Source organism: Macaca thibetana, chromosome 10 (assembly GCF_024542745.1).
Source record: "Macaca thibetana thibetana isolate TM-01 chromosome 10, ASM2454274v1, whole genome shotgun sequence".
NCBI classification, from domain to species: domain Eukaryota; kingdom Metazoa; phylum Chordata; class Mammalia; order Primates; family Cercopithecidae; genus Macaca; species Macaca thibetana.
Window position 1 is genome coordinate 81,722,265 of NC_065587.1, and position 13,768 is coordinate 81,736,032.

The window sequence follows — 13,768 nt, forward strand, 5'->3', positions numbered from 1 at the left end:
TAAAACAACTCCCATCTCCATCAGCTGACTGCTATACATGATTTTATCCATATAGACACCAGGTTAAACTCTTGGCCTTTTAGAATTAAAGTGAGTTTTAGAAATTGGTGTTGCGGGTTTTAGAGTGCCTTCCTGTCCCCTCAAGTTGTTTTTCCTTGGTTTTATTTATTGGCTTGTGTTTTGTGTGCTTGCTTTCTGCACAGGGATGCCTCATTTTAAGTGATGAGTTAAACCACACATCGCTTGTGCTTGGGGCCCGACTCTCAGGTGCAACCATAAGAATCTTCAAACACAACAGTGAGTGTCAATGTATTTATTCAACATGTACTGGCTTGCTCCTAGAAGAAAGTAAAGATTATTGATGAGGCTTTGTTCTGTTTTTCAAGCTGACAATGTAGCCTCATGAAACACAATTATGTTTATATTCACTACTGGCTTGTTAACCTCTGGTGACCTGGAACAAATGGTTGAAGAGCATTAAACATCCAGATTGTTAAGTGTAACCCAAACACATTAATATCACTGTTAGTGGTTTTGCAATGTGGCCTCTAGAGCCACGATTGATCTCTTAGGACTGCCATTTAATTATCAGAAGTGTTATAACTCTTCCCTTTCTACAACTCTGTCTTGAGGAAGTTTGGAGACTTAAGTTTTGTGTTATGGTCGGTTAAAAAATGAGCCTATTCCTTAGAAGAATGCCTCCTTTTACTTTGCCCACCCACAGATGCTCAGCTCCCCACCTAACAAAACCATCTATTCAACTTCATTGAAATGTCCTTTCAGGCTCTGGTTTGTGCGGTTGGGTGGTGAGGAGCAGGCAGAAGCCTATTTCTTTTGGAGACTTGATGAGGCAGCATGGAAATCATCAGGGAACACTTTGAAGGAGGTGGATGGTGGTGGACACCTGAGTTCTCTCGTCCAGCTATGCTCCTGACTTACTGCGTCACTTTGTATAAATCCTTTCATCAGAGATTCTTTTTTTCAGTGCCTGATTATTTTTGTTGCTCTTCCCTGAAACATCTCTTTCTTTTCCAAGAGCAGCCTACTGCTCTGCCCTACGCCAAGAGGAATGAAGTGATTATGCTCAGCTCTTTCATGTCAAACTTCTGCCAACACTTCTCATGGCATTTCTTCACTACAACATAAACAATGAAGGAATAAATTCATCTTTAGTTCATTATGTCTTCTCTGTTTTATCTGCCTTTGAGTATTCCATCTGGTTATCCTAGTTGAGGGATTTTTCCTTGTGCCATTACCAAAATTGCAAACCAAATGATAGTGTGAAAAGAGCACTTAGGTGTCTTCACATTTGATTAGTTTGCATTTATGGAGCACATTAAAGCCCTTTTACAAAACAAAAAAAAAATAAATAAATAAATAAATAAATCCTTTCATCTTTCTTGCATTCAGTTTCCTCATCTGTAAAATGAGGTGTCAAACTCTGTGATAGGTAAGGATCCTCCTAGCTGAAGGGTTTTGATTCTAATTTGTTATTGTCGTTGGAAAATTCCCTTCTGTCTGTGCATGTGTGCATGCATGCACACACATGCACACACGTGTACACATATAAATTTGTTTTCTCTTTCTTCCTTACCACCTTTCTCTCCTGCCTTCCCTTCTCCATTTTTCCCTGTTCCTCCTTCCTAGCTCTCCCCTCCATCCTCCAAGGAGGTAACAAAGTTTGAAGTGACAAGAAGAAGGTTGACAGAGAACTGAGGAAGAATTGTTTCAATTCTGTTCTGCCCACCTCGCAGCAATCTTAAACCAAAGGACAATTGTCCCATGAGGGAGGAAACAAAATGCATGGGAGTATTCTCAAGTGAACCCCCTTGTCTAACTCGTACAGTTGTTCAAATGAAAAATCTATGGCTCTCACTGAGTGGGGTGAGGTCTGGCTATGCCTTACTGAGCCATTTTCAGTAGCTATGTGAAGATGAACACTTAGAGTGAAGTTCAGGACCAGACCTTCCAGAAGAGCCAAACTGTGGCCTGCTCAGACTTATACGGTGGCTATAACATCTAGCTTAATGTCATTCAAAATACGTTGACTTCGTTTGTCCATTTCGCATCGGACACTCAATTTTGCCTTTAGACTTTGATAAGCCAAGTTAAATTCTTTCAGCTCTGCCTGAAATATCACAGATTGTCACATCTAGACTCAAATCATTTTGGCAGTGTTGGGAATTCATGTTTGGAGTAGACATCTTTCAGGGCTCCGAGTACATTTATTAAGAGAGTACAAAGAATGCCTTTGATATTAGCTCAAGTGTGTTGTGCCCTTTGATTCTTCAACGTGACAGATGATTGCTGATCAAAGGCTCTGTCTAGTTGGCAAAGGATAAAGGGGATAGCTAGGCAGTCATTCAACTGTAGTTCCATCTACGTATGTGGTTAAACGTGATAATCTCACTTCCAGAGAGAGACATAGTTGGATTATTATCTCTCTGGAACAGATCAACACTATCATCATCAATGTAAACCTCTTATTTCTTCACTCCATTCTACTGTGTCACTGCTCTTAACGCTAGCTGCACAATAGTGGCATCTAGGGAACATCCATAAAAGACCAATGACTGTGCCCACCTCAGATCAACTCAGTCCAAATATCTGTCATATGCATAGACAGATAAGTAAACATACATACATATATAAATGACCAACTGGGAGACTAAACGTAAGCTCCATTAATCATTGACCAAGCATTCCCTAGTCTCCAGCTTAAGGCTTTTAGGGTAGAAATCCTCCAAGATGACTGCTGCTGGGTTGGGGCCAAGACATCCGCATTTTTTTCAGAGTTCCCCAGATGATTATAATGCATGCTGAGAGATATTAAGACCTAGAATCTTATTGTTTTGAACCTCCTTTAATCTAAGCTGTCCTGAGACCTTGCCAGTGTGCCCTGGGATATACCACCAGACAACTGTCATATTAGTTATCCTCACTCTTCCTCTCTCTACTCTTTTACACTCGTGATTGAAAGTTGGCAGAGAATGTGTTCCGAGCCAAAATTTATTAAGCATTTATTGAGCTTCTGATTCAGAAGGACTATAAAAATGATAAGGAATATCTTAGCTACCTGAGGGCTTGGAATCTAGTAGGAAAGGCAGATGTGTATGCAAGTTACTGTATAAAGTGAAATGGGCCATGATGACATCAAGTAGTGGTTAAGAGTATGGACTTTGGCTACAGCACTTTCTCACACCCACTAAAATAGCTAAAATTAAAAAGGTGACAATGCCAAATGTTAGCAAGGATGTAGAGCGACTAGAACATGCACCCATTGCCTATGGAGTGTAAAATGGTACAACTTCTTTGGAAAGTTATTTGGCAAAGTTTTATAAAGCAAAACATGCCCCTGTATATGACCCAGAAATTCTATACCTAGATATTTACCCAAAAGGAATGAAACTGTGTGTCCACTAAAAGGCTTGTACAAGAATGTTCATAGCATCTTTATTCATAATAGCCAAAATCTGGAAACAATCCAACTGTCCACCAACAGGAGAGTAGAAAAAAACTGTTACTTATTTATACAATAGAACACTACTCTACAATTTAAAAAAAGCAACAAGCTACTGCTACACATAACATGGCTGACTCTCAAGAAAAATTATTTTAATTAGTTTGAGTGAAATAAACCAGACACAAATGTGTATACATACTGTGTGAGTTCATTTACAGTCAATTTAAAAATAGACAAAACTAATCTATGATGATATAAATCTTATTAATGCTTGTCTCTGGTTTGGAGGGAGGGAATTGGTGAGAAGAGGCATAAAAGAACTGTCTGGGACGATATTTTGATGGGGTAATGGTTACGTTCTTATGTAAATTCATGGAATTGTACACTTAATATCTGTATGTGTCCCTGTAAGTAAATTTAAGCTAACAATATTATTATAATCATACAATATATACAAAATTAAAACCATTGCTCCACTATTTTGAAACAGAGTACAGGCTTTGACCCATGCATTTGTGTCCTTATCCTCTAGCTTATTAGACTGTGAGACCATGGTCCTAGACACACTACTTTACGTTCTGGATCTCAATTTTCCTACTCCAAAACTGAGGATAATTGTGATACACAAATAATACCATGGTTGGAAAAGGCATATAAGTGCTTAGCACAATGCCTGGCAATGGAAACTACTGAATTATTTGTAGTTGCTACATTATTACTATTATTACCCTCGTCATTGTCGTCAGTGCCACTAAGGGACAGTAGAAAACATTATGGAAAAATAAAGAGTCTGTTTCTCCTTGGGAACTGCATAAAATGGAGGGCATTTGCAGTAGATGCTGAAGGATTAAGATAATTCTAATCAGGAAAGAAGAAAAGATTATTTCAAGCAGAAAACTAATCTGGAGCATGCACAGAGCAGCAGGACTTTCAGCGTGACCTGAACGTGGGGCTGAACTACTAGAGCAGAGGCTGACAGATAAGACCTTGGCCAGTTAATGTACAAAAATTAAGATGTATACACAAGTTAAGAATGTATGTACTTCAAAAATCAACAAAAGGCACCTGGAATTTCCACTTCTCATCATACTGTTCCCTGAATAAACTGGTTTTTCTCAAAACATTTAGTTGCCTTCTCATATGTCTAGTAGAGATGGAAACAGAGACACAAGCTTTAAGTTAAAGCTTTGAACAGCATTGGATGAAAAAAAAAATACTTAATAATTCTGAAGATCATCTGTCTCTAAAGCAGTGTTCTCTCAGAATTTCTCTATTCTCTGTTTGTTTGATTTTTTTATTGTTTTGTTTTGTTTTGTTTTTGTTTTTCCATTTGCTATTGCTTGGAAGTCATCAGTGAGGGGCAAACGGACCCTGTGTGTCTCCAGATATGATACCCTAAAAAGCCTTTGACATCATTTATATGGGATGCAGGTTAGGGCACTGAATCCTATCACTAGACAACCCCAAATTAGGAATGGTCTATTTTTAAAAAAGGAATTGTATTTTCTAAACATATCAATACTATAAGAGACAGTGAAAGGTTGAGGAAATGGCCCAGATTAAATCATATGAAAGAACAGTATCAACCAAGTGCAATGACGGGTCCTAAACTAGATTCCAAAAGAGACAGAAAATGCATAAAGGAAATTACTAGGCTGATTTGAAAAATTGGAAGATGTGTGGTAAATTAGATAATACTAGATAAGAATAGTGTATCAACATTAAAACTACTGAAGTGGATCATTTCACCATAGTCCAGGAATAGACAACCTACGACCTGTGAGCTAAGAACACTTTTACATATTTAAAGCGTCGTATAAAGAACAAAGAAGACTACACAACAGAGACTGTATGTGGTCTACAAAGCCTAAAGTAAAACTATCTGGATTTTTATAGAAAAAGTTTGCTGAATCTTGCTGTAATCATATAAAAATACCCTATTCTTAAGGGGGAGAATACCCTATTCTTAAAGAAGACACACTGAATTATTTAGGGGTAAAGACCATGATATACGCAACTTAGTCTTAGTTCAGGGAAAAAATTTTGTGTGTGTGTGTATGTGTGTGCACACACACACATTTAAACACAGGTGGACAGACATAGCTATAAATATGCACAGACGAGATGATTAAGCAAATGGGATAAAGTGTTAATAGGTTAATCTAGGTTAAAGTAAGTGGGTGTCCTTTACAGTCCTTTTATTCTTGGAATTTTTCTGTTATGTTTGAAATTATTTCCAAGTAAAATTTTTACTTAAATTCTTAACTTTTTGTGAAATTATAATTTAAGAGTTACATTTTATCTCCCGATTTTACAAAGCTCTCAAAACATTCAGCAACTTATTCTTCACGCCCTCCCTTTGTACTCGTGAAAAATAGATAATAGTTATTATCTCTATCCTAACAATGAATGGTAGCTGTTGTTATTAATACTAGCAGCTAGCATTTATTGAGAAAGGCCTCTGTGCCAGATGCTGAGCTAATGGCCTTCTCTTATTTATTTAGCCCTGTGAAGAATTCCATGAGGTAGGAACTGCTTTACAAATGAGAAGATTCAGGCTTACAGTTATTAAGCAACTTGTCCAAGATCATACAACTGATTAATAGTGAAGCCTGGAGCTGTCTGGGTAAATACTGCCCTTCCCAACTAATTGAGAATTGGGTGCAGCTAGGGTCAGAGTCTCTCCTCTAATCCATGGAAGTTTATTATGCCTAAGCTGCTGTTGCTCTTCTGCTCTCTTTGGTAGGAAAAATAATGCTCACCCCCCAAAAATGTCCATGCCCTCATCCCCAGAACCTGTGAACATTATGTTGCCTGGCAAAGGGAATTCAGGTTGCAGATGGAATTCAGGCTGCAAAACAGCTAACCTTAAAGTAAAGAGACTATCCACGTAGGTCTGGTGCAATCATAGGGTTATTAAATGTGGAAAAGACAAGCAAAAGAGTGAGGGTCAGGGGAATGCAATGTGAGAAAGACTTATAGAGCCCTTGCTGACTTTGAAGATGAAAGAAGACCACAAGCTAAGCAATGCAGGAAGCATTTCCCCAGAAGCCGGAAAAACCAAGGACACGGATTCTCCCCTAGAGTTCTAGACAGAGATACAGCCCTGCCAATATCTTGATTTTTTCACCCAGTCGAACCCATTTCAGACTTCTGACCTCTAGAACTGTAAGAGAAGTTTGTGTTGTCTTAAAGTCACTAAGTTTACTCTAACTTCTTATAGCAGCAATAGGAAAGTGCTAGGCTTTCATTCACAGGTGCACAAAACCCTTGTTCCCACACACCCAAATGTTTAAATACAACTTTGAAACATGAGCATATTCTGCTTCTGTTGTATTTACATCAAAAAACAGCCCCCTTGAGAGCAGGGTTATTTCCAGGGTCCTCTGAATGACTTCTTTCTTGAGAGGTGAGGGAAGCAAAAAGTATAAGGAGAGGGAAAGAACTGAATGAAGTTAAAATATGTGCAGCATCAGTTGCTGCTGGCTCTGTTTCTTGCTCTGCCATTCCCAGGAGAGTACTAACTGCTTTAGTATGCAGTGATGCCTTAATCCTTGATACGCATCCACACAGATTGGACTGATAATACAGAGATTGTTTAGGATCTTCAGAACCTGTGTGTGCATGACACATACAACCAGTCCAGATAGAAGCTAATAACTTGTGAGACAGGTTTTAAGAATGGCCACCTGCACTGGAGCATCTGCACACACTGGGATTGTGGAATTTCATGCAACCCTAAACTTGTTCTGCTCTCATGGACTGTCATCTGCTTCATGTCCTCTCCTTACACCTTAACAGTACTCTTCTGCCTGTTGGAGAGGAGGAGGTTCTATTTTTTTGTAGTACCAGTGGAAGTGGACATCCTTAGTTATTTAATCCAACTATAAATGAACCAGAATTCTGGGCCCTTGAGTTTTTGAATTATCTGTAGGAAAAAGGTACCTAAGGTATACTTAAACTTACTCAGACCATCATAATAAACTTTTAAGCCTGTGTGAATAGGCTTGACCATTAACTCCAAAACTATTCATTATTCCTCTCTCTCCATTTCCCACAAAGCCACAATGAATACTTGAGAAGATTAAATAGAAGGAAAGTTCTGCAAGGGAGCAAAATCAGAACACCGAAAGTCTATTTCCTTAAAAAAAATAGAAAAAGACTCAGAAGCGCATTTTTAGTGATGCTAAATTCAAAACTGGGTACTAGAGCCAGGCCTGGTGGTTCATAACTGTAAGCCCAACTACTTGGTTAGCTAAGATGGATCACTTGAGGCCAGGAGTTCAACACCAGCCTGAGCAACATAACAAGACCTTATTTCTTTCTTTTTTTTTTTTTTTAATACTTTAAGTTCTAGGGTACATATGCACAACGTACAGGTTTGTTACATATGTATACATGTGTCATGTTGGTGTGCTGCACACATTAACTCATCATTTACATTAAGTATATCTCCTAATGCTATCCCTCCCCCATCTCCCCACCCCACAACAGGCCCCAGTGTGTGGTGTTCCTCACCCTGTGTCTAAGTGTTCTTATTGTTCAATTCCCACCTATGAGTGAGAACATGTGGTGTTTGGTTTTCTGTCCTTCCGAGAGTTTGCTCAGAATGATGGTTTCCAGCTTCATCCATGTCCCTACAAAGGACATGAACTCATCCTTTTTTATGGCTGCATAGTATTCCATGGTCCACATTTTCTTAATCCAGTCTGTCACTGATGGACATTTGGGTTGATTCCAAGTCTTTGCTATTGTGAATAGTGCTGCAACAAACATACGTGTGCATGTGTCTTTATAGCAGCCTGATTTATAATCCTTTGGGTATATACCCAGTAATGGGATGGCTGGGTCAAATGGTATTTCTAGTTGTAGATCCTTGAGGAATTACCACACTGTCTTCCACAATGGTTAAACTAGTTTACAGTCCCACCAATGGTGTAAAAGTGTTCCTATTTCTCCACATCCTCTCTAGCACCTGTTGTTTCCTGACTTTTTAATGATCGCTATTCTAACTGGTGTGAGATGGTATCTCATTGTGGTTTTAATTTGCATTTCTCTAATGGCCAGTGATGATGGGTACATTTTCATGTGTCTGTTGGCTGCATAAATGTCTTCTTTTGAGAAGTGTCTGTTCAGATCCTTCACCCACTTTTTGATGGGGTTGTTTGATTTTTTTCTTGTAAATTTAAGTTATTTGTAGATTCTGGATATTAGCCCTTTGTCAGATGGGTAGACTGCAAAAATTTTCTCCCATTCTGTAGGTTGCCTGTTCACTCTGATGGTAGTTTCTTTTGCTGTGCAGAAGCTCTTTAGTTTAATTATATCCCATTTCTCAATTTTGACTTTTGTTGCCATTGCTTTTGGTGTTTTAGACATGAAGTCCTTGCCCATGCCTATGTTCTGAATGGTATTGCCTAGGTTTTCTTCTAGTGTTTTTATGGTTTTAGGTCTGACATTTAAGTCTTTAATCCATCTTGAATTAATTTTTGTATAAGGTATAAGGAAGGGATCCAGTTTCATCTTTCTACATGTGGCTAGCCAGTTTTCCCAGCACCATTTATTAAATAGGGAATCCTTTCCCCATTTCTTGTTTTTGTCAGGTTTGTCAAAGAACAGATGGTTGTAGATGCGTGGCATTATTTCTGAGGGCTCTGTTCTGTTCCACTGGTCTATATCTCTGTTTTGGTACCAGTACCATGCTGTTTTGGGTACTGTAGCCTTGTAGTATAGTTTGAAGTCCAGTAGTGTGATGTCTCCAGCTTTGTTCTTTTGGCTTAGGATTCTCTTGGCAATGTGGGCTGTTTTTTGGTTCCACATGAATTTTAAAGTAGTTTTTTCCAACTCTGTGAGGAAAGTCATTGGTAGCTTGATGGGGATGGCATTGAATCTATAAATTACCTTGGGCAGTATGGCCATTTTCATGATATTGATTCTTCCTATCCATGAGCATGGAATGTTCTTCCATTTGTTTGTGTCCTCTTTTATTTCATTGAGCAGTGGTTTGCAATTCTCCTTGAAGAGGTCCTTCACACCCCTTGTAAGTTGGATTCCTAGGTATTTTATTCTCATTGAAGCAATTGTGAATGGGAGTTCACTCATGATTTGGCTCTCTGTCTGTTATTGGTTTATAGGAACGCTTGTGATTTTTGCACATTGATTTTGTATCCTGAGACTTTGCTGAAGTTGATTTTCAGCTTAAGAAGATTTTGGGCTGAGACAATGGGGTTTTCTAAATATACAATCATGTCATCTGCAAACAGGGACAATTTGACTTCCTCATTTCCTCATTGAATACCCTTTATTTCTTTCTCCTGCCTGATTGCCCTAGCCAGAACTTCCAACGCTATGTTGAATAGGAGTGGTGAGAGAGGGCATCCCTGTCCTGTGCCAGTTTTCAAAGGGAATGCTTCCAGTTTTTGCCCATTCAGTATGATATTGGCTGTGGGTTTGTCATAAATAGCTCTTATTATTTTGAGATACATCCCATTAGTACCTAACTTATTGAGAGTTTTTAGCATGAAGGGCTGTTGAATTTTTTCAAAGGCCTTTTCTGCATCTATTGAGATAATCATGTGGTTTTTGTCTTTAGTTCTGTTTATATGATGGATTAAGTTTATTGATTTGCATTATGTTGAACCAGTCTTGCATCCCAGGGATGAAGCCCACTTGATCATGGTGGATAAACTTTTTGATGTGCTGCTGGATTCGGTTTGCAAGTATTTTATTGAGGATTTTTGCATTGATGTTCATCAGGGATATTAGTCTAAAATTCTCTTTTTTTGTTGTGTCTCTGCCAGGCTTTGGTATCAGGATGATGTTGGCCTCATAAAATGAGTTATGGAGGATTCCCTCTTTTTGTATTGATTGGAATAGTTTCAGAAGGAATGGTACCAGCTCCTCTTTGTACCTCTGGTAGAATTTGGCTGTGAATCCGTCTGGCCCTGGACTTTTTTTGGTTGATAGGCTATTAATTCTTGCCTCAATTTCAGAGGCTGTTATTGAAGACCTCATTTCTTAAACAATAACAACAACAACAAAAAAAACACCTGAGTACCAGAATCTTTTATCACCATAGATTAGTTATTCTATAATAGTAAATGTGAATAATAGCTGAGCCATAACTACTCTATCATTTATTCAGCTTTCACTGGTATTAGGTTCTCAGCTAATTAGTTCATTTAATTTTAACAGCAGCCCTCACAGTTCATTATCCTCATTTTATTAAAGAGAAAACTAATCCTCAAAGTGATTACGTGACCTGCCTAAGGTCGAAAAAATGATAAATCACAGGGGTCAAAATGCAGACCCAAGTTTGTTGCTTTTTTCTTGGTTTGCTTCCCCCAGCAGCAGACCCTGAGACATGGATGTCTCTTATTCAGAAAGTGATGCCAGGAAGCACCAGTAGGTGAGCAGGGCACAGGAAGGGAACCAACACAGTACATTGTCAAGCAAGTGACCAGAGTGGACAGCAGGACCTCAATTCTACTAGGAAACTCTGGGTGCCAGGATAGATAACTCAGTGTTATCCCTACCTGTGGGCTGAGGGAGCTGAGGTATGTATCCACAAATTCCCATTTGTGACTGATTGAAGGCGGCTCCCTACTCAGGCTATGTTCCCACAGCCAGAAAAAGAGCTCTTAGACAAAGAATGACCTGTGTTTGCATTAAGAAGCTGGGCTGAGAGGATATAGGCAGGATGTGCACAGCACTTGTTAACACTCTTAACCACTAGCCGAGTCCAGCTACTTACTGCCAGGCCATATGAAGGTCTCAGAAAGCTATGGTCCCTTGTGGAAAACTCAGTCCAGTGTGATGGCTAACGGAGCCCTATCCTGTTAGTAGCCTCAATTTCAATTCAGAATGCTGAAGTTTGGTCTCTGCATTTTTGCTGGCTAAGTACTAAGAATATCTCTTTGCATTTTCTGCTGTGGGCAGCTTCAGGGACATAGCCAACCCTCAGGCTGCCCTTGTGCTATCCCACCATTCTCCAGCCATTTCACCGCCTCAGCTACAGAGTCAGCTGCAACCAGGAACCAACACATTTGTTCTCCATGGTGATTCTGGTGCATTTTGAGGAAATGAGCAAATGATGAAGTTATTTTTCCCCAGTATTTCTCAGGCTTTCGTATGCACACGAGATACTTGCAGGTCTTGTTAAAATGCAGACTCTCATTGAGCGGGTCTGGGTGGGGGCCTGAGTTCCTGCATTCTGACAAGCTCCTGGGTGCTGCTGCTGCTGCTGCCATGCAGAACCACACTTAGAGCAGCGAGACTGCAGGCAACCTCAGTCCTCAAGTGAGTTACAAAGACTTTCCTAAGCTAGCCTTGGAGAAAAGCTGTTTCTTTGGCTTAGACAGTTGCCATGAGGTCAGAGGTCCAGGCAGGCCAAGAATTTGGAGTGGTTAAAAAAAAAAAAAAAGTGGAAAGGAAGAATCAAAATTCTACCTAACAGCAACTAAAGACCAAGAGGAGGAAGAAAAAGAAGGCCAGTGTTTGCCAGAAAACTCTGAGCACTACCTAGTCTGCAGAGCAAGGGCTCGTGAGGTTGTTTAAGTAAAACATTAAACCCATACACATGGCTTAGACTACTTTGCAAGCCATGATCTTTTAGATCTCAATGTCCAACTTGGATTTCTAAACTAGTTTGCTTAATAAAGACAGCAATTGCCTCCCTATCTTTTGATGATAATCAACTGTATGGAGCCTTCGTTGTAATGAGCCATTTACATTCACCAACTCATTTTAGCCTCATAACTATAAAATGAGGCACCTGCTACTCTTATCTCCTCTTTGACAGATGAAGAAGAAACTTCTATAAAATGGTGAAGTTACTTAGATACACAGAGCTAGTAAGAGTCAGAGGTGGTAAACTTAGGAAGTCTGACTCCTTTCCTGGCCTTTTCTACCCTCTGTTTGCCCCTAGACGGTAGAGTGATTGTACCAATGTAATACTTGGTAACCTCCATCTCCCATACACCTCTCCCAGGGCCAAGGCAGTTTTGTTTAGGTGGATGCTGCCAGCACCCACCTGACTGAAAATCCTAACCACTGGGCTCCTACACTGTTCCCTAAATCATGTCTCACCTTCGTGCATTGAGTCCCCTCATTTAGGGATCCCATCTCAGTACTTTGTCTCATTCCACAATCTCCTCCCTGAGGATCAGAATCCTACGCATTGCATCAAGCCCAGAGCCCAAGCGTATTGGACACCCTGTCCCTGGTTTCTAGGCTCTGCCTGTCCTTCATCTCATGCCTACAGGGTCAAAAGTTGCTGCAGTCACCCCCTCTCCCTGCCGGGTAAACAGGCCCTGTCCCTAGCACCTGCCTCATCCATAAGCCCAACCCAGGTCATCTGCTCTCAGCTGTCTTTTGCACTCTTCCAAGAAGATCCCCTTGCTTCTTTGAACTGCCTAAGGCCATGCAACATCTATCCACATGTTTAAAGAGCCATCCAGAAAACCTGAACCAAAGTCCTTGCACAATCTGCTTTACAAAACTTAAAGGCACCAAATTTTCAGTGTGCCAAAAATGCCGTCTGTGATCTCATGGAGAACAGACCCCAAAAATGTGACTTTCAAAAATAATTGTTTTGCTTGCCCAAATTGGTCATTTTGATTTTGTTTCCACCCAAAGGCTAAACAAGGGGGACAGTCCTCCCCACCACCGTCTTGAAACTAAGAATAATTTTTTTGTCATCATTCATAGCTATTTAAATACCCACTACTTACTATTTCACATTTGGGCTGAATCTTGAAGGATGAAACTGCATGTCCAAAGGAATAAGAGCAGTGGATATAGAGATGGGGAGTAAGGGAGTAGAAACAGTAAAAAGTAACATTCATTCGTCATCCATTCATCTTTTCATTTACAAAATATGAGTGCTGCTGATAAGCAGACAGAAAAATATTTTTGCTGAGCAACCCAGAGAGTAGGGAACCAAAGGGTGTCTCTAAATGCAGCTGAAAGGGGCCTTGGATGAAAAAGAATAAACCACCAACCACACCAGGAGCATATAGAAAGTGGAGGCTGAATTTCGGCCCCAGTCTCGCGTTCCTGGATTCAGAGGAGCAGGGGCAGGGGCGGGGGCACTGAGAAATGGGCAGTGAGCGAAGATCTCACATTAGATCTAGGCCTTTGGAAAACCCACAGCTGCACAAGAGAAGAGAAAGGCGAAAGCCCTGGCGTATGCAACGGTGTAGCCATTCAACAGTGAAATAAGGGGAAAGCTAAATGTCTGAGTTTTTGCTTCAGGAAGACACACTATGAACTATGCCCAACCTACCTTCTTGGAAGATTCTGGGTTCC

The 13,768-nt window shown here is 40.0% G+C and overlaps 1 protein-coding gene across 2 annotated transcripts in view; it reads left to right on the plus strand.

Annotated features, from left to right (window-relative positions):
- SPTLC3 (serine palmitoyltransferase long chain base subunit 3) overlaps positions 1-13,768 on the plus strand; it is a 171,948-nt gene that overhangs the window by 91,920 nt on the left and 66,260 nt on the right. For both annotated transcript variants that reach the window (XM_050746544.1, XM_050746545.1), the window contains one exon: positions 204-297. In XM_050746544.1, the coding sequence (XP_050602501.1) occupies positions 204-297 (94 nt within the window). The remainder of the gene's footprint in view (positions 1-203; positions 298-13,768) is intronic.